At 35.1% G+C, this 26,601-nt stretch overlaps 1 protein-coding gene across 1 annotated transcript in view; it reads left to right on the top strand.

Moving 5' to 3' along the window:
- Nucleotides 1-26,601, top strand: part of nbas (NBAS subunit of NRZ tethering complex) — a 350,427-nt gene that overhangs the window by 123,752 nt on the left and 200,074 nt on the right. Inside the window, 3 exon segments of the mRNA XM_056480954.1 lie at nucleotides 6,657-6,769; nucleotides 16,699-16,812; nucleotides 23,620-23,733. Of these exon segments, the coding sequence (XP_056336929.1) occupies nucleotides 6,657-6,769; nucleotides 16,699-16,812; nucleotides 23,620-23,733 (341 nt within the window).

Genomic DNA, 26,601 nt, shown 5'->3' with positions numbered 1-26,601 from the left:
TTTAGTCCTGGTTTGCTCAGTGTCCAAACTGTTTTTTTTTTAGCCTAAACCTAATGATATAAAACAAAAATAAGGGCACAAATACATAAATACGCTCACTGGCCACTTTACTGGGTACACCTTACCACTGTAGTACCAGGTTGGACTATCTTTTCCTTTAGAACTACCTTAATCCTTCATGGCATAGATTCAACAAAGTACTGGAAATATTCCTCAGAGTTTTTGGTCCATATTGACATGATAGTATCACACAGTTGCTGCAGATTTGTCGGCTGCACATCCATGATTTAAATCTCCGGTTCCACCACATCTCTATTGGATTGAGACTGGTGACTGCAGGCCATTTGAGTACAGTGAACCCATTATCATGTTTAAGAAACCAGTCTGAGATGATTTGCGCTTTATGACATACCGCATTATCCTGCTAAAAGTAGCCATCAAAAGATGGGTACGCTGTGGTCATAAAGGCAACAATACTCAGGTAGGCTGTGGCGTTGACACGATACTCAAACGTTTTTCCATTTTCAGCATTAAGTTGTTGCCATGTGATCGGCTGACTAGGAATTTGCATTAACGAGCAGTTGGACAGGTATACCTAATAAAGTGGCTTGTGAGTGTATATTTTACAACAGAACTTACTGCGCATCCAAAACAATGCTTTATTAATTGGTAACCGGTGAAGAGTGTATGAAGTGTTTAAAAGGGTCAAGACAGTGCCAGGAATCGGTCGATTATACATGTGTTGTGTAGTAAGAACTGTTTCCGGTACATGTATTGAACTAGGCAACATTGTAACTATAAAAATAAAAATCAGGTGTGTTTGGGCATTTTTTTTTTTTTTTTTGATGTTTTATTTATTTATTTATTTATTTTTGGATTGTTCAGAGATATTTAATCAGTGCTTCAATCAAACAGCACCAGTGTTTGTTTAAAAAACCCTGTTTTTAGTGGTCTTGGTTTGCTTGTTTGTAGCATGATAAGGTTTGGATGGCAATTATTTAAATGAACCACAGTAACATACAGTAGTAATCTCAACAGACATTGTATTAATCAAGCCAAACCTGCCAAGTGTGAACACACTTTAAGTACATCCAGCTTTGTAAAGAGGTTAATAACAGCAGCATCTGTCGTGGATTTTCAAACTAGGGTAAAATGCTAAATAAGTTTTTTAAAAAACCAACAGAATGCTAAATATGCCCTAGATCTCTCTTCCGCTCCTGTTTAACTGTTCCTTTCTCCCTCCTCTTTCCAACGCTGAAATAAATGATGCATGTGTATAATTGATATGTTGGTTTTAATTAGATGAATTATTTTAAAATACGATTTACACTTTTTTTTTTTTTTTTCCATTTACAAAGCTGCTGATTCAACTTTCAGAAAAGGTGTGAAATCTAATTAAATAAAAACCGACCTTGATAGCATACGTTCGCAGAAATATAAAGTCTCCACCTGACTGAGCTGTAAGTAGTGCTGAATGTCTTTCCATGTTCAGTTCCAAAGAGGTATTGTTCAAATGTCACAGTGAAGTGCTGCGTTTTGGCCTTGAAAGCAGGCGTCCCGTGTGTAATCCGGAGAGAGCGAGCACTTAAATCATCGTCACATACGGACACTTCCTGCCAAACAAAACCAAGAGCAACTCTTGTAATTATTAGCTTACTGAGGCTAATCAGAGGCCTTCATTACAAAGACTGTTTTAGCCCCAGGAAGCAGAGGGCTGTTTAGAGCGCTCGTTTCATGTTGAATGGGTTTTACAGGGATTTTTTGAAGATCGCTGGCGCTTCCGCGTGCGTTTTAATAGTAAAGCAGTTGTCTTGGAAACCGCTTGAAACCATTTGGGCTGCTCTGACATGCCGGGCAGAGTGTTTTTAAAGTGTTCAGTGGGAAGAAAGTGGAGTGATGTGGTAAAAGAACACGAGGGTTTTTCATCTGTCTGTGCTTCAGAAATCCTGTGGGATTGGGATGTGGTGAATTGATGATGGTTTTCCTGGCTCCTCAAGACTCCTGGTTTTATGTCTTATAATGATCAAGGCCATCATAACATCAGATACAGCAATATATACTCATTCAGTGATTTGTCTGCTTTTTGTTCTTGTGGAAATCACTTGCTGAAGAAAATATGTAGTGCATTTTCCGCAATGTCATGTGCCTTAGGCCATGTATCCACTTAGCGTTAGCATGCGTTTTCACATTAGCTTTTTCATCTGGTATTAATGTGTTCAAACCCCTGATGTTATTCTAGGGGAATGGGGTTTGACATTTAATGAACAATTAAAATAAATGTATACAAACAGTGAGTGAAGTGCAACAGACAACCAAAGCAGATATACCCAAACTGTGACTTTTATTTACAATACCCAAAGTGAACAAACAAATATACAGGAAAAAATATACTACACTCTCAAAAAAAAGGTACATGGTAGTGCAAATAATGGTCCTTAAGGAACAGTTTTGTACCTTTTGTAAAAGTTGTACCTTATATTATAGAGAAAATACCTCTTATGATACTATTTTGTAGGTTTTATGGTGCAATGAAATGAAGGTACTGTACACAGTTTTTCTCTTTAAAAAGGTACATAAGTGTTGGACAACTCCTTTATTACAATATCTATGAAAATAAATATTACGGAAAGGCAAAGTGATTTTATGAATAATTTCCATATTAAAACATGAATCATCATTTAAAAGCATATGCTTCAAGAAACTCATAAACATTAATTATTAAGTCTATAAAACAAAACAACTGGTAAAACAAAACTGTAGGTATTGTAAACTAAACATTAAGGCCTTTTTAATAAACATTTGGTAAGCATTTTGGATAAATACAGTTTCATTATTGATATCTGGACCTTTTGGTGTTTGATTTCCACTGCGCACTTGAGCTGGCAAAAGTCCTGCATATGCAAAGTGTTCATGCAGACATTTTAGTATTGTAAAACTAATCAAACATTGTGTATATCTCGTTACTTTCACATAATTCTATTTCTATTTTAAAATTAAGTAAATTAAATGAACTTTAAAGTGAGTACAAAGGTATTGTGTGAAAATTTAAGAAAAAAAATTTATATTGTACATGGGAGAATGTATTTCTGTAACATTTTTGTGAAAAGTGTTGTGAAATGTTGAGCAAACAATAGATCTTTTGATTTATGTTAAAGTATTTTTTATTCTTTATTGTAAATGGAAAAGGTAAAGGTAAATTTACACAAAAAGAAACTTTAAAAAAAACATTGATCAAAAATGTATTTGATGTTTTATGTTTACTGAAAATAAATTGACACTTTTTGAATTTAGCAAAATGTTTTAAAATAGTTCTTGAAGGAACAAACACAAACAGGGCACAAAGAACACAAACACGTATGATCACACGTTCATATTTTGAGAAACTTTAAAACCTTTTATTTTATCATGTTGTACAATACTTTTATCAGACCCCCTAGTTTTTTGCGTTTTTTTGCGATTAAAAACAAACACAAACAGGGCACAAAGAACACAAACACGTATAACATGATCACACGTTCATATTTTGAGAAACTTTAAAACCTTTTATTTTATCATGTTGTATAATACTTTTATCAGACCCCCTAGTTTTTCGTGTTTTTTTGCGATTAAAAATGACAAAATTTTGTGGTGGTTGCTCCCAGTCCAAATTTGCAGACAATTTTGTGATAAAAAAAAAAAAAGTCATTAATAGGTAGCCTACTTTGTTAGGTGTGCAATCTGACACAATGAAAATGACACAAATCATAAAAATAAAGCTGCTTTATTTTGCTCTCTTGTCAAGACGAGAACTAAAACGTTAGGGATTGAGTCAAAGGAAGGCTGTATAAGTCTTATTTTTATCCACAATCTTACTTTCTCTTTCTCAGATTTCACTCCCTGGAGCATCTGACATGTACCTCAGTCAAGACATGTGTCAGGGCTTCCCCTACTGTAAAACACACAAACACGGACTGCCGTAAAACTTGTTATGAAAGGGAAGCGTTTTCTCTCATCAACGACAGGGAAAGAGTTAAGCAAAATCATTTATCAATTTCACTTACCAGCTATACATGTAAAGCACAAATAATGACCTTCTATTAGGTCACGTCCAGGGGCCGTCATCCTTGAGCCAATCTTAATCATCCATAAGCGGCTTGCTTTTCTGTCTGTTCCACTGCTCCGTTTGTTAGATGTTTGCTCCAACTTTCTTTTGCAGTCTGAAGTGCGTCCTGTGTGCGCCTAATTCGCACCACAGGATGTCTAATCACATCTTTGCATTGACTTTATGTAAATCACTTGTGCTTCACCTGCGTCTGCTTACTGCACAGGCTGCATAACATTCATATGCCTCCCCCCACCCCCTTCTTGTAATGTTAGGATTGTAAGGGCACAGGTGAGATGTCATTTTTCGAGAGACACTCAAATACATCACGTGTGCTGCATGTGGAACGTCTATAAGTCATGTAAAACAATTAATTGCAAACTGAAATAATAATATTTGAGACGCCATCTGAGAGAATCACCAATGAGTCTCAGACACCAGTGAGATATTTGGCATGCTAAATATGTGGACCTGTCTGCAATTCAAATCATGCTGTGTGAAATGTGTTCTAATTGAAAATAACATCAGCGATCACCTACAGCCAAAGAGTGTGCAGCATCCACTAGTGTGGGTATCTGCAGGCCAGCGGGAGGTTGGGAAGAAGTTAAAAACACTTATTTTCAGCCAATTTGTACCCAAGAAATGAAGGAAAAACTAGTGAAAATTTGCCAGGAGTACCTGTGTCTGTTTAATGTGTCATCTGAACAATACCACAGCCAGGTCGAATCAGAAAAAAGTTGAGGACTAATTGCTAATTCCTTTTAAAAGCCAGGTGAGCAAAATAAGTTTTTACCCCACTAAAGGCTTCTTTCTCATTATGTAGTTAACAACAAAATATACACTTCGTCAGTGTTTCTCAACCACGTTCCTGGAGGACCACCAGCACTGCATATTTCCAGGTCTCCTTATCCAAACACACCTGATTCAGATCATCAGCTCATTAGCAAAGGCTGAAAGACATGTAATGGATGTGACAGACAAAGGAGTCATTCAAAACATCCGGTGTTGGTGTTCCTTCAAGAACGTGGTTGAGAAACACTACTACGTGACAAGTGTGTTTGGTTGTGAGATGTAGTTTGCGGACAGAGACAAAGTTGTTGGCGATTTCTCCTATTGTAAAGTCATACATTATGAAACCCCCTGTCGCCAAACCATACTACAGTGTAAACACAGCACCGACAGAACGCTACTCCAGTTAGTCATGCAGTGTGAAAACATCTATGACGCCACTACTTTGAAAATCCTGCAGTCTGAACTCAGTATTAATGAAGTTCTTAAAATTGTTTCAGATATTTGTTCAAATTAACTAAAGTCTAGGTGGCTAGAAAATAATTTTTTGTCATTACAAATTTTATATTGACATGATATTTTATATTTAATGCAAATACATTTAATGTATAGTTCACTTTATCATTTGCTCAATCCACAGTCATCTTAATGTCTTCTTTTGTGTTGAAAGAAGAAAGAAATTAATTTAGCCATGGAGCAAGCTCAGGGCAAGTAAATTATGACAGAAGTATCTTTTTTATTTGGTTGAACTATGCATTTAAGCGAAGCTTTGGTCTCCAAAGGTTTTCTGAGGCTAATATATTTCCTTGAAGCCTTTGCCTGCGTGTGATGCATGTTAATTTTGTCCAGGGGAAATACTGTTTGATTATTAAGTATGCATTCATTTAACTGACACTTTCAACCAAAGCTTCTTCTATATTACTCTTATTATAGGCCCAGTAAACATAGGTGCCTTACTCAAGGTCACTGATGATGGTTTTAAACTACAACCTTGTGGTTGCTCACCCCCGATCACTAAGCCACACAACTACGATTAATATGTTGTGTATAGCCTACTATATTTGCCGGAAACTGCTGCGTAAGCTCCTTAAACTGTTTGAAGGGTAGTATAATATATTTTTTTTACAGTATATTGGCCTACAGTTGTACGACTCACAGTAAATCTTTTGCAAAGCGAAGCTGGAAACAGTCTTCTGGGTCCGATTGCAGTGTCACTGAAAATAACTGCCATGTAAAACTACTCAAAAAAAGATTTTTTTTCTCTTAAATTAAAATATTATTTCTCTTCTGCTCTCCCTGTTGCTGTTGGTTTGGCTCAGGAGTGTGTCGCGTGGCTTCTCTCGGTCCAGCTGTCTCAGCCAAACTCTATTGGAAAGTGACAGCAGAGCTGGCCTGGGATCTGTGCTTTTATTTGTTTTTCGCTCTGTCTCTGTTGTCCTATGAAGCTCATTTATAGCAGCACAGATGTGAAGCAGACGTAGGCCTCTGCAAGCCTCTGATAACAGTATGAAAGCGGCGTGATGTTAGAGTCTCAGTCTGTAATTAAGAAAAAATACAAGAATCAGAAGTCATTTTGAAGAAATTCCTGCTGCTTTATTTTTCACCCGATTTGCTTGAAAGGAACGGTTCAATCAAGGGATGAAAACACTTCCATCATTTTCTTACCCTCATATCGATTTAGACCAATATGACTCTGCTTCTTTTGTGCGAACACAAAAGGGCATTTTTAAAAGTTTGAATTATCTTTGTTGTAATATTTATGTAATATTCGCTGTGTGTTCATCAGGTCGTGTCTGCAGTTGATCACAGATTGTCCATCTCTAGTCCAAGAGGAGTTGGATCTTATCAGCGCTCTCTCGCGGCTGGAGCAGTTTGGGGTGAAGATTCTTCCTTTGCAAGGTAATGCAGCACTAACCTATTCCTGCAACCTGAAAACATGTCTTCCTTCCATTTCCTTGGGGAGATTGGCATTTAAGCTGACTAAATCATCAGATGGGCTATTGGAAAATAAGCCTCTGGTGCACCTGTTTGAATTTGAGGCTTTGTTTGTGTTTGCTTTTTCTGTTTGGATATAAAAAACATAAAAACAACAGGCACAAAAATAAATGTTCAAAACTATGGAGTAATGATACAGCAAATGTCTGTTTTTCAGACTGGTAATGATATTTGAAATATGCTCAAAAGAAACATGGCATACAATATTCTGGGCATCTGCAAGATTCTTTTAAAAATGTTTATTTATTAATTTACTTATTTATGTATTTAGGTATTTGTTTATTGGTTTATTTACTTGCTTATTTATTTACTTATTTACTTATTTATGTATTTATTTATTGATTTATTTACTTGCTTATTTACTTATTTATTTACTTATGTATATATTTAGGTATTTATTTATTGATTTATTTACTTGCTTATTCATTTATTTACTTATGTACGTATGTAATTAGGTATTTATTTATTGATTTATTTATTATTTTTTTTTTATTTATTTACTTATGTATTTAGGTATTTATTTATTGTTTTATTCACTTGCTTGTTTATTTATTTATTTACTTGCTTGCTTTATTTATTTGTTTACTTACTTATTTACTTGCATATTTATTCACTCATTTATTTACTTATTTACTTGCTTATTTATTTACTTATTTATTTACTTGCTTATTTATTTATTTGCATTTTTATTCACTTGCTTTTTTAGTTACTTGTTTACTTGCTTATTTATTTACTTATTTTTTATTTACTTGCATATTTATTTACTTATTTTTTTACTTATTTATTCACTTATTTACTTGATTATTTATATACTTATTTACTTGCTCATTTATTTACTTATTTATTTTCTTGTATATTTATTCATTTGCTTATTTATTTACTTGTATATTGATTTATTTATTTACTTATTTACTTGCTTATTTATTTATTAACTTGCTTATTTATTTAATTATTTACCTGCTTATTTATTTACTTGCTTATTGATTGATTTATTATTTACTTATTTAATTATTTATTTATTTACTTGATTATTTAATTATTTATTTACTTATTTATTTATTTTCTTGTATATTTATTCACTTGCTTATTTATGTACTTATATATTGATTGATTTATTTACTTATTTACTTGCATATTTATTTACTTGCTTATTTATTGATTTACTTATTTACTTATTTATTTATTTACTTGATTATTTAACTATTTATTTACCTATTTATTTATTTTCTTGTATATTTATTCTCTTGCTTATTTATTTACTTGCTTATATATTGATTTATTTATTTACTTATTTACTTATTTATTTATTAACTTATTTATTTACTTATTTACTTGCTTATTGATTTACTTATTTACTTGCTTATTTCTTTATTTACTTGATTATTTAATTATTTGTTTACTTATTTACTTTTTCATTTACCTTTTTATTCAGTTATTTCCTTGCATATTTATTCACTTGTTTATTTATTTACTCATTTATTTATTGACTTGCATATTTAATTGCTTGCTTATTTATTTACTTCCTTATTCACTTGCTTACCTAATTACAAAAGTAGTTTATGTACCAATATAACAAATAAAACATTGTTTCAAAAACTATATAACAAAAAAACTGACAGTAATATTTACATGTATGCATTAATGTCCAAGTATTAGATAAAAGACACAACATTTTTGTTTTACCATGGCTTGCTGTTTTTTTCCCCTCACACTGTGTACTAACTTGGGAGTGCTGTGCACTGTATTGCACATTTGATTGGCTGGTCATGTCACGTCTATTGCGGACAGCCAAATTGTTCATTGCTGGAGTCCTGTCATTTCACATGGACACAGTGTCAGCCTTGAATTAAGTGTCAAAAGGAGCTCTGTCCAGTGCTTTCTTTTTTAGCTCTGTTAAAATTGTCTTTATATATGAGTAAAAGCCTAAATTAAATCAATTCATCTTATTAAGTGATACTGTATCATATTTCTTTAGACTAATTGGAATAAACTGCTCAATTTATGTAGATTTGTTACTCAATTGAACTCTTTATGAATATATTGATGTTCTGGGTGAATAGACTTTTAATGCAGGGTCTCTTAGATATGATTAAATGTATCTTCATTTGTGTTTTGAGAATTAACTAAACCTTATGGATTTGCTTTTGGAACATCATAGTGAGTGAAAAATCATGAGCTTTATTTTGGAATGAGCTGTCTCTTTAATTCATCAAAACTTGCGCTCTTCTTGTGATGTTAATGTCACACTCATACTGTATCTCCTCAAGAATGTTTCTTCACACACTCTAAAGAGGTTATACAAGACAAATCGCTAACACCAATGTTAATGTTCGATCTAGAGATCTAAAGCGGACAATCATCTATTTTTAATTTGTTGTTGTCCATGAAGCATGCTCGTGAGGTGTTAGACATGAATTCAAGTCAAAAAATAAGTCAATGTTCTCATATTTCTAAAAAAAAAAATAATAATAATAAAAAAATGAAGGCCTTTTTTGCCCATGTGTGTCTCTCGGTGTACTTTTATATAAGTGTGAGAACTGTTTTATCTAGTCAAGGCCTGGAGCATCTCAACTCTCCTTCCTAAACTTATGAAAGAAGCCTGAATACATCAAGTGGAAACCCTGGCTGAGCGCATTCACCCTTGCTGACCTAAATGACCCAGTGGCTGTCCGTGCATCTTTGCCTTAGCAGGAAAAATTATATTCCCTACTGTCAGCCAATGGGGAGCTGTAGCCTTCCTCAAAGTTCTACTTTCTGCTATATTAAACTGCTTATTCCAATTTTCTGATCCTCTCCATTTATTTAAATTTCTACTTTTCTGCTGGAGACAAAAATAATAGTTAAACTGTAATCACTAATGCTTACAGTACAGAACATATAGTTGCAGAATTATTAGCCCCCATGATTTATTAGCCCCCCAGTCCCCCCCCCCCCCCCCCCCCCCCAATTTCTGTGTAACGAACAGAAGATTTTTTTCAACACATTTCTAAACATAATTAGAATTTCCTTGCTCTGTCAAACAATTTGGGAAATGTTTAAAAAAAATGAAAGGGGGCTAATTATTCTGACTTTAACTGTATAAAAGGAAGGTTTTAAAGATTTAATCTGATATTTGTTACTTGGTCATTTTTAATGCATGTATTTATATAAATATGTTAATTTAAATAACATTTAAACATTTTACATGTTTTTTGTTAGGAAAATTTGTATTATCACATAATAGTTAAAAATGTTTGGTCTTCTTGAAAAATGCATATCAACTGTTTAATATTTATCTATATATATAATTGGCTTAATCCTGAAGAGTTTAAATAGAAAGACAGATTATTTTTCATAAATCATGTTTTGTAAATTACTCTTCAATGGATTAAAAAAACTAAGTTTATGAAAATTTATCAAAACACAAAAGAAAATTATATCTTCTTTCTTTAGTATAAAAAACTAACTTGCTCAAAGTTTGACTACAACCCCAAATCAGAAAAAGTTGGGACAGTATGGAAAACACAGATAAAAAAAAGAAAATAGTGATTTGCAAATTGACTTTGACTTGTATTTCATTTTAGACAATATAAACACAAAATATTTTCATTTGTTAATATACATCCTATCATTCAGGCCTGCAACACATTAAAAAAATTGAGACGGGAGCAATTTAGGGCTATTAATCAGGTAAATTGGTTAAATAATGACGTGATTTGAAATGGGTTATGTCAAGAGGTGATTGTAATTATGATTTGGCACAAAAGCAGCATCGAAAGGTTTAGTCTTTCAGGAGCAAAGATGGGCAGAGGATTGCCAGTTTGCCAACAAATGCATGAGAAAATTATTGAAATGCTTAAAAACAATGTTCCTCAACGAAAGATGTCGGTGCATAAAAGGACAAGGGCACAAGCCTAAGCGAACAACCAAGATCTCCGATCCCTCACAGGCAGCACTGCATTAAGAATAGTCATTCATTTATAAACAATATCACCACATGGGCTCAGGACTTCTCTGGGCTCGGAGGCATCTAGGATGGATCATCACACAATGTAAACATATACTGTGGTTAGATGAATCAGTATTTTAGGGAGAAATGGACACCATGTGCTCTGGACCAAAGAAGAAAAGGGTCATCCAGATTGTTACCAACAACAAGTCCAAATGTCAGGGTCTTTCAAGGTATTGGGTTGTGTCAGTGCCCTTGGCAAAAGGTAACTTGCACTTCTGTGATGGCACCATTAATGCTGAAAAGTACATAGAGATTGTGGAGCACATTATGCTGCTGCCTTTTCCAGGGACACCCATGCATGTTTCAACAAGACACAGCAAAACCACATTCTGCACACATTATAAAGTCTTGGCTGCGGAGGAAGATGAGACAGGTACTTGACTGGCCTGTCTGCAGTCCCGATCTGTGTCCAATAGAGAATGTGTGGTGTATTTTGAAGTGCAAAATGTGACAACATGGCTCGAAATTGCAACCATTTTGGTCGCATGTGCGCCCGAAATTTTATCTATGCAACCTCAAAATATGTTTGGGAGCATTTGTTCGAGTGCATAAAATTGTTGTTGTGTGACCAGTTTTCACAGCAAAATGTTGACCGCATGCGCGGATTTAGGAGGCATTTACACATTATGCAGCTTTGCACCTAAAAACACCAAGCGCAGCGCTCAGGAATGTTTAAAACAGTTGACATGTCAACTTTCTGCAGTGAACAAATACTGCATTGCTTGTCCCACCTTCAAGCTCTTCTTATTGGCCCGCTGTGCTAGAACAGAAGCCAAATGCATTGGTTAATATCAGCTGTCAATCACTCAGTTCCGATGACAGGGAGCTACAGCCGCAAAAATGTAAAATTCTGGATACGAGAGAAAAAAAACAACATTAACAGATTTAGTTTTACAAACCACCTAAAGTTACAAGTAATGGCACATCTGGTTAGTGATCATGTAATGAATGTCAGTCCAGCATTTACACTTTACAAAGAGTGTATAAAAGACTTCCAGTGGATAAAGTCCGCCATGAAAGTGACTAAAGTATTCACCGTAAAGCCAGTGGGATGGAGTTTTCAGGTAACAGTGTTTGCCATTGAATATATACATTTTAAGCACGAGAGATGTTCTAACGTTGTTTAATCCTTCATTTAATCATCACGATGCTGTCAGTCGTGTGACTGACACCAGGATCACCATCGCTAAAGAAGATGCATTCACCGAGATGAAACTAATATTGCAGCTCATGACAGACCGTTATTGCTATTAAGATGACGTATGCAAATAACAAGTTTTATGTCAATATCACCTGTGCAATATCAGACACCACCCGTGAGAACACAGCACAGTTATTATTGTTAATTCAGTTCATCTCATTCACGTCAAGCAGTGTGTGTAGGGCTGGTGAGCGCATGTAGATTTTTGTTTACTTGTTAGTTTTGATTAGAGTTGATTTCAAATGCAATCAATCTGTTAATATAAAACGTGTAGTAACTGTGCTCATAAATTTTGGTTCGTGCGACTAAATTTTGTCTGGTGCGCCTAATTTTTTGAAGTTAGGAGCACTGGTGCTACCAAGAAAAAAAGGTTAATTTCAAGCCCTGTGACAATGAAGACCCCGTACTGTTCCCCACCATAAGACTTGTTTGCAGGAAGAATGGGACAAAATTACACCTGAAACACTCCATCACTTTGTGTCTTCAGTCCCTAAACATCTGTTAAGTGTTTAAGTGTTAAAGTGTTGTGAAAAGGAATGGCAACATTACAAAGTGGTAAATGCTTTACTGTTCCACCTTTTTTCGAAATGTGTTGCAAGAACCAAAATTAGAATTGAAAAAAATGATAAAAATCCTGAGGAATTGTTTTGCCTGCAATAAAATACAAACCAATGTCAGTTTAGAAATCACTACTTTCTTTTTTTATTTGCGTTTTTCAAACTGTCACAACTTTTTCTGATTTGGGATTATTCATTCATTAATTTTCTTTTCGGCTTAGTCCCTTTATTAATCCGGGGTCGCCACAGCGGAATGAACCACCAACTTATCAAGCACATGTTTTATGCAGTGCATCTCTGCATCTCCGGGAAACATTCATACACACTCAATCACAGTTATACACTATACAGACAATTTAGCTTACCCAATTCACCTGTACTGCATGTCTTTGGACTGTGGGGGAAACCAGAGCACCCAGAGGAAACCCATGTGAACGCAGGGAGAACATGAAAACTCCACACAGAAACGCCAACTCGAACCAGTGATCTTCTTGCTGTGAGGCAACAGCACTACCTACTGTGCCACTGCGTCGCCTTTTGATTTGGGGATTATAATTTTCCATATTGTGATTCTCTTCATTGATTTAAACCTGCGTTTGTTTATAACCTGAAATAAACCGAAAGTGAAACTATTATCAGGACAAAAAAATTACCTCAAATTTCGACTAGCTTCTTAATTGACCTACATACTACTATTTCCCATATTCTGATCCTCCCCATTCATTTAAACCTGCACTTTCCTACTGGAGATAAAAAAGCGGAAGTTAAACTATAATCAGCGGCTTTCAGGTTGAAGAAAACACAAAGCTCTGAGGGTTGTGGCTGTTTTTGGATGCAGGTTAATGGCTTTGGCAGGTGCTGCTGATGACTGGCGGGTGTGTGTGCGGTTCAGGTGCTGCTCCTGTGGTGTCTGCTCTGTAGATGGAGCTGTCTGGAACCCTGCAGGCCTGTAACTCACAGCCCCACTCGGCCCCCTGCCTGCTCCAGACCAGCGTGACCTCCAGCACACACCACTTCCAGCTCAATATTTTAAACTGCGCTCGGTCAGACAGCTGAGACATGCTTTGTGTCCATCCAATTACCACACATCACAAATACTTGCCGGTTATGACAGGGGAGTGAGGAGAATGCATGCGCGTTTTCATAAATTTTCTGAAGTTTTGGGTTTTGCTGTGCCGTAAATGATTTTTTAGTGGAAAGAGTTATGGGTTACCTTTCATAAAATAAGTAAAAATTATTTTTTTATATATATATTTATTTCCCAAATGGTGTTTAATAGGGCAAGGAAATTTTCACAGTAAGTCTGATAATATTTTTTCTTCCGGAGAAAATCTTATTTGTTTTATTTCAGCTAGAATAAAAACAGTTTTAAATTTTTTTAAATCCATTTTAAGGTTAAAATGATTATCCCTTTTAAGCTATTTTTTTTTCGATAGTCTACAGAACAAACCATCATTATACAATAACTTGCCTAATTACCCTAACCGACCTAATTAACCTAGTTAAGCCCTTAAATGTCACTTTAAGCTTATAGAAGTGTCTTGAAAAATATCTGTCAAATATTATTTACTGTCATCAAGGCAAAGATAATATAAATCAGTTATTAGAGATGAGTTATTAAAACTAAGTTTAGAAATGTGTTGAAAAAATCTCTCCATTAAACAGAAATTGGGAAAAAAAAATAAATAAATGGGGGGGTTAATAATTAAGGGGGTTTAATAATTCTGACTTCAACTGTAATTGAAGATATTGAATTTATGTATGATTACCAGGGCTTGACATTAACTTTTTTTGATCACCAGCAACTGTGACTAGTAGTCTTACTTTACCAGTCACTCACCATTTTCACTAGCCACAATTTTGTTGTTGAGAAAATATATCTTATATGCATAACATTTCACTTTGACATGCTAAAATTACACGTTCCCCAGTAAAAATTGCCAGTGCCCCAGTAACTTTGAGATATGATTTACTTTAAATGCAAAGTATATTTTTTGAGAGTGGTAGCCTGGAATAACGAGGTTATTCTCTCTTAAACCGAACCAACGCTGGTGAAAGCAATGTAGTGTAATCAAAAAGCAAACTGACGCATCTTTCTATGTGCGCAGAAAACCATATCCGCGTGTCTCACACACACCACTCCTCCGCCGCTCTTCACCCGGTGCGAGTACTGGTCGAAAAAAAGTACATGCTGCTCATGCGCCGTTCATGCTTTGTGAAACGTAACAGCCTTTTATGCTGAGGTGTCGGCCTGTTCGACAAAACTAAAGTTTAAATAATATGATGGTGATCTTACTAAGCATGCCTCCTGATAGATTTCTTTAAAAAGGAGGGATGATAAGTCAGGAAGATAACACTTAATAAACCTAATTCTCTGCCATGTGTCAAGTCTAAGACGACAGATAATTCTATAAAACATTTTTTTTGTATTCTAGAATTTCATTAAAATGAAATTATTATTTATGCAAAAGACTGCATATCACCCCAGCGTGCCCCAGTAGAGCTTTATGTTTAGCAACGCCCTTGCACATGCGTCCTCGATAATTTCACTTTGTGTGTGTTTGACCTTGCTCAATGAGCATGAACAAATGGGTCGCATTGCAATTCGTTTTTTTTTTCACATGACTTTTAATGGCTTTTAACCAAGGATTTATCAAATTTATCAAAAAAAAAAGCCACACCAAAGAAAGAAAGAAAGCCTTAGCTCAAACTTTTAAATCATGTGTCAAAACAAACAATATATAGCTTTATACATACACAGCAAAACTTATTTTTAATTGACTATTAAAAAAGAATTATGCACAGTAGTCTGTCTAAAGTTCAGTTAACTATTCAGAAATGGAGAATTACTTATATTGAAGCAATGTTATTGTAAAGGATGATTATTAAACCATTTTAACAAAATAACTGTAAGCAAATGAAAGCAGGTGAAAAACATAGTGTGCGATAATGAAAGGATGATCATGTGCACACAGTTACAGTCAGACCCATTAATAGTGTGTTAAAAGAATGGTTAAAGCGAAAGCAGCAACCACTGCTGCTTACAAATAGATATTTAAAATAAAATGGAATCTCTTGAGAGCAGCAGGACTGTGAGTACGCGAGCATTACTTTTTGTCCAGTCTATTTAATAGGAACCAATCGCACCAGTTGCGTTTCCAGGCACAGCATGGCACCTTTTCAACACTGAAGCCCTTGTCAGTGCATCAGGGTCGCATGTATTTCACGGTGTGCGTGATCATCCTCTCATTCTGTATTCACCTTTCTTTTGCTATTGCAATCACAGTTACTATTGTGATCTCTCATGCTGGCCCCTCATTGGGCAATCCTGTTGAACTCTGCTTTTTAAGAAAACTGCATTTCAAAATTGATCTTCAACCGGCCAAAGTGGCCAGTGGTAGTGACTGTCTAACCTGCCACAGCTGAAATCTACCCGCTTTTAGGAAGGTTGGCGGGTGTTAACGTCAAGCCCTTATTATTATACATGCAATATTTATTATATTACATATATGTACATTTTCAAATGTTTCCCTATAAATAACAAATATATAATATATAACTAATATATAGGATTATAAGTAAGTTTATTGGTAGTTTATAAAATAACATCTTCCACACTTTTACTGTGGTCTATTTGGACAATGCTTATCACTTTTTTTCATGTGTAGATACTGTACAGTATCACAAACAGCTTTATAGTGATAGGTCTGTGTAAATATTCAGTATGGTCTTATAACAAAGTATGCACCGTTCTCTTCATATCATTTAGAAGTCATAGAACTATTTTTATTATTTGATTTTATCTATTTTTATTATTTTATTATTTTTATTATTACTATTGTATGCTGTTTGTTGATCTAATATTCTTCCACTGTTTGTTTTTTTTTTGTGTGTGAATATACAGCAGGCACGCTATGTGTAGTTGACCATTTTCTGGATATACAGTAGTGATTGAATACTGCATATTTTGACTAACCTACATGTAGTCTGTACATAGCCTATAGGCTGCTGCATTTCCTCTAGGTCTTACATTTGGTCTTTGTTTTGAACCTCTCTCTCTCTCTCTCTCCCTCTCCCTCTGCAGTGCGTCTGCGGACGGATCGTCTATCATTGATAAAGGAGTGCATCTCTCAGTGCCCTACTGCATACCGACAGTCCCTTCTTCTCCTCAGCCTGGCCAGACTGCTGCGCGTTGCAGGTAAAAACCCAATGAAAACTTCCCTCAACATCAGGCTAGCGTTCTGTTTATGTGTGTCCGTTGCGGAAAAATGCTTGAACGGAAGTATTTCCAGCTCAGGCGATTCATCAACGCTGTCACAGACAGCCTGCCACAGCAGTTACGATTTAAAAAAAAATACTCACATCAGTTGTTGGCATAGCTTTAACCAGGGCTTTCTTTTAGCTGTTACTCAATGCAAAGTCCCTGAAAGTTCTAAATATTTCCACTTTCGTTCCATCATGACAAGACAGAAGGCGGTGCACTACACCAACTATTCCGTGTAGATTAAATGGTGCTAATCTGTAAGCTTTACCGTATCCGCTGAGTCAGCAGCGTCCTGTATACAGGTGAATAAATAGATGAATACGCATGAGTGAGGGATTGAATGAATAAGTAGACATTTCTTTGAAGTATGCTTTGCTCAGGGGTTAGAGATTAATATTGCATCGGACAGCCCAAAAAGATGCGCCTCAGGGATGTGACCTCATGAATCAACAATCAGTTGGTTTCATGAATCAGCATGAAGTCGGTAAAGCTATGAAGTCTATTGGTATTCTTTCTGAAGTAAATCCATCACGCTTTCAGTATGAAAATATGTCCAATTTTTTAGTTTTGTGCTCGGCCTCATGTTTTTCAGCATACTGTGTTGTTCACTGCAGGTAGTTCATCCAACTGTTTTGTACCGCGCTTGGGATGTTTGGCTCTCTGTGTTGCTCATGCTCAAAATTAAAGACAGTGGGGTAATTGTAATTGTGGGGTAATTTGTATTTGTACCAGTATGACCTCAAACAACATTGACACTGACAGAATGAATGAGTGCAAGATGCCTTGGAATAAATTGGGCTTTTTTTAACCAATATGGTGCCAAATAGGTTTTGGAGCTTTTAGAAGCTTAAGTCCTTCTATTCTGTTGTCAACAAAGGGTAAGAATCGGACATGGTTAACCTTCAAAAATATTTATTGCCATCCTTAGCTCTTATAAGTTATTTATTTGCTGTTCGTTTTGTAAGAGCTTTGCCATTTTCCCCAACTTTGCACATTTAGGATGTTTTTTAGCAGTAGCAGTAAATCAATACTTCTATTCAGTAAGTGTTGTGGACATACTTTTGAAAAGTGGTAATGTACTGATATTTTCATCCCTGATTTTAACAAGGATAATTAAATGGTTCACATGAATGAAGTATATAGTTATTTTTCAGAGAACTGAGCAGTTTATTGTTCGTTTACATGATGTTAAAGGATATTATGTATATCTATTACATGTTATATGACAAATTCGAGATTATGTGAAAAGTAATTTTTGTGAACATTATAGTTCCTGGGAGCTTCATGTTAGATATTAGTAGTTCCTACACCAAAAACATATAGAGAATAAAGTACTGAAGGAATAATTCAAAAACCCTTTTTATTAGCTACTGGTGGCCTTCAAGTGACTCACAGTCAGCAGTTTATTGTTCAATTATTTTTCATTTTGGATGTCTCCCTTATCTGACCCATTATATTTAGGTTTTGGAGTCTCTACTAATGTTCTGATGAGTTGATTCAGGTGCGTGTCTAATCAAACATGCCTGAATCAACTCATCAGAACATTGATATATACATGTTTATGTAAACATTTACAATTTATTTAGGCAAGATGCATTTGTGTGAGCATTTAACTAAACTTTTATGATTTATTAGTGTATGAATCGTGTTTTGAATTTAGAAGTTGTATGCTATTAAATGTGAATTGTGCTGTGCATTTATGACTAATTTTTTTAGACTGATCTGGCTCCACATAATTTGACTGTATTGACGACCACTGCATTCTGGACCATTTGGCGTTTCATATTATTTTCTTAATTGTTTATTTTGCGGTGTCACAAAATCCATTGTTTATTGGTAACACTGTTTTATAATTTAAATGAGTGCAGCGCTATATTATGAGCAATTACGGGAATGCAGACAGAAACATGAATAACAGCGTTGTGGGAGTTTCAATCCTGAAAGTACTTTTTTTGCATTTTATTTAGAGGTACTTTTTATATCTTGGACCTGTAATTATTAGTTTTTGAAAAGTGTTTTATATTTTATTAATATGTATATGTCACATTTCCTCTTTTTTTATAATTTTATAAAAGTAAGATGTAGGATTATATATTATATATTCATTGATTTGTTTGCGTGCGACACAGTGGCGCAATAGGTAGTGCTATCGCCTCACAGCAGGTCGTTGGTTCGAGCCTCGGCTGGGTCAGTTGGCGTTTATGTGTGGAGTTTGCATGTTCTCCATGCGTTCGCGTGGGTTTCCTCCGAGTGCTCCGGTTTCCCCCACAAGTCCAAAGACATGCGGTACAGGTGAATTGGGTAGGCTAAACTTTCCACAGTGTATGTTTGTGAATGCAAGAGTGTATGGATGTTTCCCAGAGACGGGTTGCAGCTGGAATGGCATCTGCTGCGTAAAACATGTGCTGGATAAATTGGCGGTTCATTCCGGTGTGGCGACCCCGGATTAATAACGGGACTAAGCCGAAAAGAAAATGAATAAATGAATGAATGATTTGTTTTCATTTGCTGACATGGTACTATATCATGTTATATGTCGTTATCAAAATATGAGATGACATATGAGATTTTTGTTATATCGCCGAGCACTACAGCAGCATAGCGAGTAACAATAATCTAAACAGAAAATAACATCAACAACTAATAAGAAATTGTTTGGTTTTGACATTGAACAGAAGGATTGAAAAAGCTAGATCCAATAACAGAGGATATATGGTTAAAGTCAAAATTATTCAACTTCCTGTGATATTTATTTATTTATTTATTTATTTATTTATTTATTTATTTTATTTTCTCCAAATGATGTTTTCTCAAAAAATACTTTTCACAGTATTTCCGATAATTTTTTTTTTTCTCTAGAAAGTCTTACTTGTCCATTTTAGGTCAATATTATTAGCCCGCTTAAGCAATATATACAGTATATCTTTTTCAATTGTCTATACAGAACAAACCATCATTATACAATAATCTGCCTAATTACCTTAACTTGCCTAGTTAACCTAACCTAATCTAGTTAAGCCTTTAAATTGCACTTTAAGCTGTATACTATTATCCTGAAAAGTTTTTCCGTTAAACAGAAATTGGGGAAAAAATATACACGAGGACCAATAATTCTGACTAGTACTTTAAAATATTCACCCCAAACTCCAGGGTGAAGCGTCAGTGCATGTGTTGCAGGGGTAAATGAGGTTACTCCAGAGCTCTGACTCTCCTCAGTGCGGATCAGTATGCAGGCCGTCAGAAGCTCTTCTTGTCGTATATAGAGGAATTGATTAGCTCTCTATGAAGTGACTGGGTGTTTGCCGTACTAGTGTTTGATGTATTCACCTTGGCTTACCCTCGACTAATGCCCGTAGGGCTGTTTTGTTTGTGCGTGTGTCTCAGCACTGCTTTCACTGGTACATTGAAAAAAGGTGAAATGAGGAAAATCTGGCAGCAGTAAATACTCCTGAATTATCAACACTTCCATGTCACACATACAGCTGAAGTCAGAATTATTAGCCCATCTGAATTATTACCCTAAATATATATCTATTATATATTTATGTAATATATTCTTTTATTTTACTAGATATTTTTCAAGATACTAGTATTCAAGTGCAATTTAATGGCTCAGCTAGGTTAATTTGGTAAGTTGGGGTAATTAGGCAAGTCATTGTATAATAATGGTTTGTTCTGCAGACAATCTAAAAACATATTGCTTAATGGGGCTAATAATATTGACCTTAAATTGATTAAAAAATACAAAATAAATAATAACAATAATAATAATAATAATGCCTTTATTCTAGCCGAAATAAAACAATTAAGACTTTCTCCAGAAGAAAACTTATTATAGGGGATTTTGTGAAAAATTCCTTGCTCTGTTAAACACAATTTGGGAAATATATATATATATATATATATATATATATATATATATATATATATATATATATAAAATCATATAGAAAAACAATATTCACAGGATTGCTACTGATTTTGTCTTCAACTGTGAATCAGTTTGGAATAAGGCCATTTCTGTAGTAGCTATCCTTTAGGTTTTACTAACACATGTAATAGCAGATGTTTACACATGCGCACATTCACTTTCCTGCCTTCTCTCGTATTATTGCCTGTCTGGCTTTTGATGCTTGACACAGGCTTTAATGAAAAAGACAGCCCCTATCACTGTTTTCATCAGGCTTCTTGGTCTTCTTTATTTTAGACTGAGATCAGAGCTGTCTAAGAGGGCATTGTCTGAAATGTGATTGTGGTATTTGTGCAACATCTTAGCGGCCGTCCAAGAATTGATCAAAATAAGCATCTGAAAGGAAATGAATTTACTGCTGAGCAGCCTCGTGTACTGGACCTTTGCACTCCCATCAGATTGAACCTTTGAGTATCTGAGTGATGATTTATGCCACTTTTGCTAATATATGATTGTGATCAGAACCTGACTGAGGTTGAGGAGTTTATTAGGCCGCATACACAATGCAGTTCGATTTGGTTATTTGTTCATGTTTTTATGCATCATTTCTGCTGATCGATACAGTTGAGAACAATACAGTACAGTGCGGTGTGGTACGGGTAAACCATGATCAGGCTTCCCAGCCATGTAAGGGTACTATTGGCTGTCGAAATGTGTGGTGTATGCCAGAAAATTTTGATTGACACCATTCTCGCTCAAAGAAGAAAGCCGTACGGGTTGTTCACATATTGTGCCATTTGCAAACTACAGTTCAATATTTTAAATGTGGACACTACATAGGGGACAAGCTTTGTTTGAGGAAGGCTCATTGCTTTGTTTTGGCTGTGTGTTTAAAAATGGAACTTTATGTGTTGTTGTTCCCTTGTTTTGTTGTTGATGTGTTGGTGAATATTCCCTGTAAACCAATTAGTGTTTAGCAGCAAGTCTACCTCAAGCCTTTTGGTAGCGTACTGTTGTTCTATGTACCAAAAACTATTGTATGGTTCGCTATTTTGGTATTTTGACAGTGAAAATGGAAATAGAGGCATGTTGTACTATACTGTACTGAACTGTAAAGCTCAGTGGAAACAAGCCATTAGTTTGTTTGTATGAATATATATTATTAGTGTATATAAATATATAAAGAAAAATATCAGTGCAAATATAGTATATAGTATAGTATAAACATAAATGTATATATTTAAATAAATATATAAAATTATATATTTCTTTAAAATTATATATTTATTTAAATATACTTTTTATATATTTATATTATATAAAATATACATCCAAAATATATAAATATATATATATTTATAAATTTATATTTATATATTGTATAAATAATACACAAAATTAGAAAAATACTCCTCAATTATGCCACAAAATCAAGTTTTAAGAGTTTTTTTGAGGATGTTCTTTGCCGTGAAAATTCTTTAATGCACGACAAGCCGTTATTTATCCCATATACAGTTGAAGTCAGAATTATTTGTCCCCCATTTAATTTTTTTTCTTTTTTTAAATATTTCCCAAATTATGTTTAACATAGCAGGGACATTTTCACAGTAGGTCTGATAATACTAGGTCAAAGTTATTAGCCCCTTTAAGCAAATTTTTTTTCTACAGTTTACAGAAAAAACCATTGTTATACAAAAACTTGCCTAATTACCCTAACATGCCTAGTTAACCTAATTAACCTAATTAAGCCTTTAAATGTCACTTTAAGCTGTATAGAAGTGCATTCCGTTCTTAGAAATGAGTCAGTTATTAAAACTACTATGTTTAGAAATGTGTTGAAAAAAAATCTTCTCTCCCTTAAACAGAAATTGGGGAAAAAATAAACAGAGGTGCTAATAATTCAGGAGGCTAATAATTCTGACTTCAACTGTATATAAATTATAGGGGTGACAACCACATTCTACTAATGAATTAATACCCAAAAATGCAAAACAATTACATTTACAAAAATTTGCAGTAGTGGTATGCGAATGTTCATTGTCTTTGATACAATTGTATTTGTTGTTTTAGTAATGATTAGTAACATTTTACTTGAAGGGGTGCTTGTAAGACTGACATGACACCTTTATAATCATGACATGTTTTTGGTAATGGTCATTAAGCGCCATTAGTTCAGTTATCTAATTTAAAATGCAAAGATGAAATTACAACTTGACATAAACACATGCTTCCTAACCTGTTAGTGTATTGACATCACCAAGACAACATAATTGTTATGAATCTGTCATAAACATTATTGTCATATTGTTTCATGAATATTTTCTTCACTTTTTCAGCGAAGCAAACTGAATTTTTCATTGAAATGGCTCATGAAAGTGCCAATACTATCAAATAATTTACTTAAAGTGTCATTAATGGCCTTACAATTTGTACCACTGTAGTTGAGGTCCAAAAAAAAAAATAAATTGTTGTTTGTTTGTTTAAGGTTTTGTTGTATTGACAATGTCAAATTGGCATAACAAATGCATCTCAAACGAAGTCACCTTTGCATTTAAAATGGCATAATTGAGCAAATGTCACCTTGTGACTGTTGTCATAAGCATGCATACTCATTCATATTCGTGAGTCATCATTATTATAAAGGTTTTATGATAGTCTTGTAAACACTCTCTTTAAGTAGTGTTTACTAGTATTTTAGCTGAAATATTAATTGTCACTCACGCTGATAAAATCAAAATAATAACACAAACCACAAATACCTACTCTCATAAATTCGCTAGAATTGTTAGCATACAACATTAAAAGTGTGTGCATGTGTGTGTTTGATTTAGGTGATGATGAGGCTAAGAGGAAGGGTCAGGTGCTCACACTGTTGGCAGAACAGGCTCTGCTATGTCAGGATTTCAAGGCCTCCTACATCCACTGCCAGGAACTGATGGCTGCAGGTAAGCCAGCACAGCTTGATTCTAAATCTCACTCCTTTCTTATACTTTGTTTTAATCCAAATCAGAAATGCACTGCAGATTTTCAGAGATCCGACTTTTGTATTCTTTGCAATCTTAAAGCTTTAACAGTTTTAAAGAAAGCCCGTTCACGTGTGGATGAAATATTACAGTGATATTCTTTGCTATTCCATTATTAATATAGCATTCAAACTAGTATCACCTGCCCTTTGCCATAGTTCTTGCACAGTAATATATTTCTGGCCTTGTTGCATTTATTATTGATAGGGCAAGACCACAAGTAATACGCTCAAATAAAACCTTTGACTTTTCAGTACAATTAAGCCATGATCAATATTTTTTGTCCCGTATATATAATTAAAACACATGGTTAGAACTTGCAACAACAATTCTATGCAGACAAAAAAATCCACTAAGAATAAAACAATGATAATAATAAAAACATACATTGTATTGAGGGCTTGACATTAACTTTTTTGATCACCAGCCGCTGTAGCTAATAGTTTTACAACTTGCCGTTTTCACTAGCCACTATTTTGTTGTTGGCAAAATACATTTTATATGCATAAAATTTTAATCAAATAATGTTAGCATGCCAAAGTCAAATTTTTTGTTAATTCCACATGCCTCCTCAATCATTTCAGTTTTTGTGTTGTATATTACCTTGCTTAATGAGCATGAGCAAATGGGTTGTGGTTTCATAGTCGCATTGCAATTCGCTTTTTTTAACATGACTTTTCAGGCCTCAACTCTAAGAAATTATCAAAAGTTTTTCTAGCCACACCAAAAATAATAAATACAAATAAATTATTCTTAGCCCAAAATAACTGTAAGCCAAGAAAGCAGGTGAAAAACACACCGTTTGCAATAATGAGAGGATGATCACATGAAAGGTTAAAGCGAAAGCAACCTGCTGCTTATAAAAAGACATTTAAAAAATCTGGAGCTCTTGAAAGCAGCAGGACTGCTGGTACATGAGTGTCGCTTATTGTCCAGTGTAAACCGATCGCATCCGTTACGTTTCAAGGCATGGATGCTTTGCGCTAGGAACCATTTCTTTTTGAAACTTTTAAACATTTGCGCGCATCACAACACCTGAAATCAGCCGTTGCACTGAGGCCCTCATCAGTGCATCAGGATTGCCTGTGTCTCACTGTGCGCATGATCATCCTTTCATTCGGTATTCACCTGCTTTCTTTTGCTAATGCGTACACAGTTATTATTGTCATCTCACATGCTGGCCCCTCATTGGGCAATCATTATTGTTGAACTCTGCTTTTTAAGAAAACTACAATAAAAAAATGGTCTTCAAACAGCCAAAGTGGCTAGTGGGAGTGACTGTCTAACCCGCCACAGCTGAAATCTACATGCATTTGGTGCGTTGGTGGGTGTTATTGTCAAGCCCTGATTGTATTAAAGAACCACTGTTATGCATTATAAAGGGTCATATTTTGGTTTTGGGGGTCTCAAACAACAGGCTGATATGCATACAAGGTCAAAAAACACTTTCATTGTCTTATCATATGCATTTATATTTACCTCACTATCTCAACGACTCTCATAGGATTTGTTCAGCGATTCATTTGTTTCCAATCCCCTCCTTAGCATGATGCTAATCTGTGCTGATTGGTCCGACGACCCAGTCTGTTGTGATTGATCGACAGCGTTCAGCGTGAGACTGAGAAAATCTGTTGTCTGTCTGACCAACCACATTTCTGTCTGACCATCTAACTGTTTGTTTAACCATATGTCTGTCTGACAGCATATCTCTCTCATGTTTGCCCATAAATCTGCTAAAAACACTGCCTCTCCCTGTCTGACTGCGTGTCTGATTTATGTTTGTCTGTCTAACTGCGTGTCTGTCTGTCTGACCGTATGTCTGTTCGTCTGACTGTATGGCTGTCCCTCTGACCATTTGTCCATCTCATCATATGTCTGTCTCTCTACGTGAATGTGGAGTCCTCTGTCCGTCTTTCTGACTATATGCATGTCTGTCTGTCTGACCATTTGCCTGTCTGTCTGACCGTTTGTTTGTTTGTCTGTCTGTCTGTCTGTCTGTTTGTCCGTCTGTCTGACCAATTGTCTGAATGTCATATGTGTGTCTGATTATTTGTCTGTCTGATCATGTACATGTCTGTTTACATGGACACTGACTCCTTTGTCTTTCCTTCTGTCTGTCTGTGCGTCTGTCTGTCTGTCGGTCGGTCGGTCGGTCTGGCTGTCTACAGGGACGCTAACTTCTCTGTTTGTCTGTCTGACCATACATCTCTGTTTGTCTGTCCATACAGATGTACATTTAGACAAATGGCCTGACAGACTGACAAACAAATAGTCAGACAGACAGACGAACAGAGAGACAGACAAACAGTCAGTCAGACAGAAACACCGTCAGGCCGACTGTATGTCTGTCTGAGAAAATCGCCCACCACGGCTTATCAACAATTTTGAAGTAGTCAAAGTGCAGAGTATATGTGTGAGCCCAATGCAGGAGTGCATTAAAGCAATACAGTTAAACACCAGCAAATTGCTCTATTCTTAACCATGACACACATTCAGTATTAATCCACACAGTTGCAAAAGCTGAATATTTTGAAACTTGCCGCACGTGTGAGAACAGCTAATAGTGGCCATAGCAACGACAAACGGCAGAGGATTGTGAGCTCACAAACACAATTAAACCCGTAAAAAAACAGCATGTGCCATGTTTTCAAAGATATGAGAATTTAAAGAGTTAACCAGATACATTACAAGCCACGTGGAGTGATTACAAATAACAAAACACAATAGAATACACATTTTGCAAGCTACAGAAAACAAGAAGGCAACCATTTTATCGTGGAAGAAGAAACT

The sequence above is a fragment of the Danio aesculapii genome, chromosome 20, assembly GCF_903798145.1.
Source record: "Danio aesculapii chromosome 20, fDanAes4.1, whole genome shotgun sequence".
In the NCBI taxonomy this organism is placed as follows: Eukaryota; Metazoa; Chordata; class Actinopteri; order Cypriniformes; family Danionidae; genus Danio; species Danio aesculapii.
This window is presented reverse-complemented; position numbering and strand designations above follow the sequence as displayed.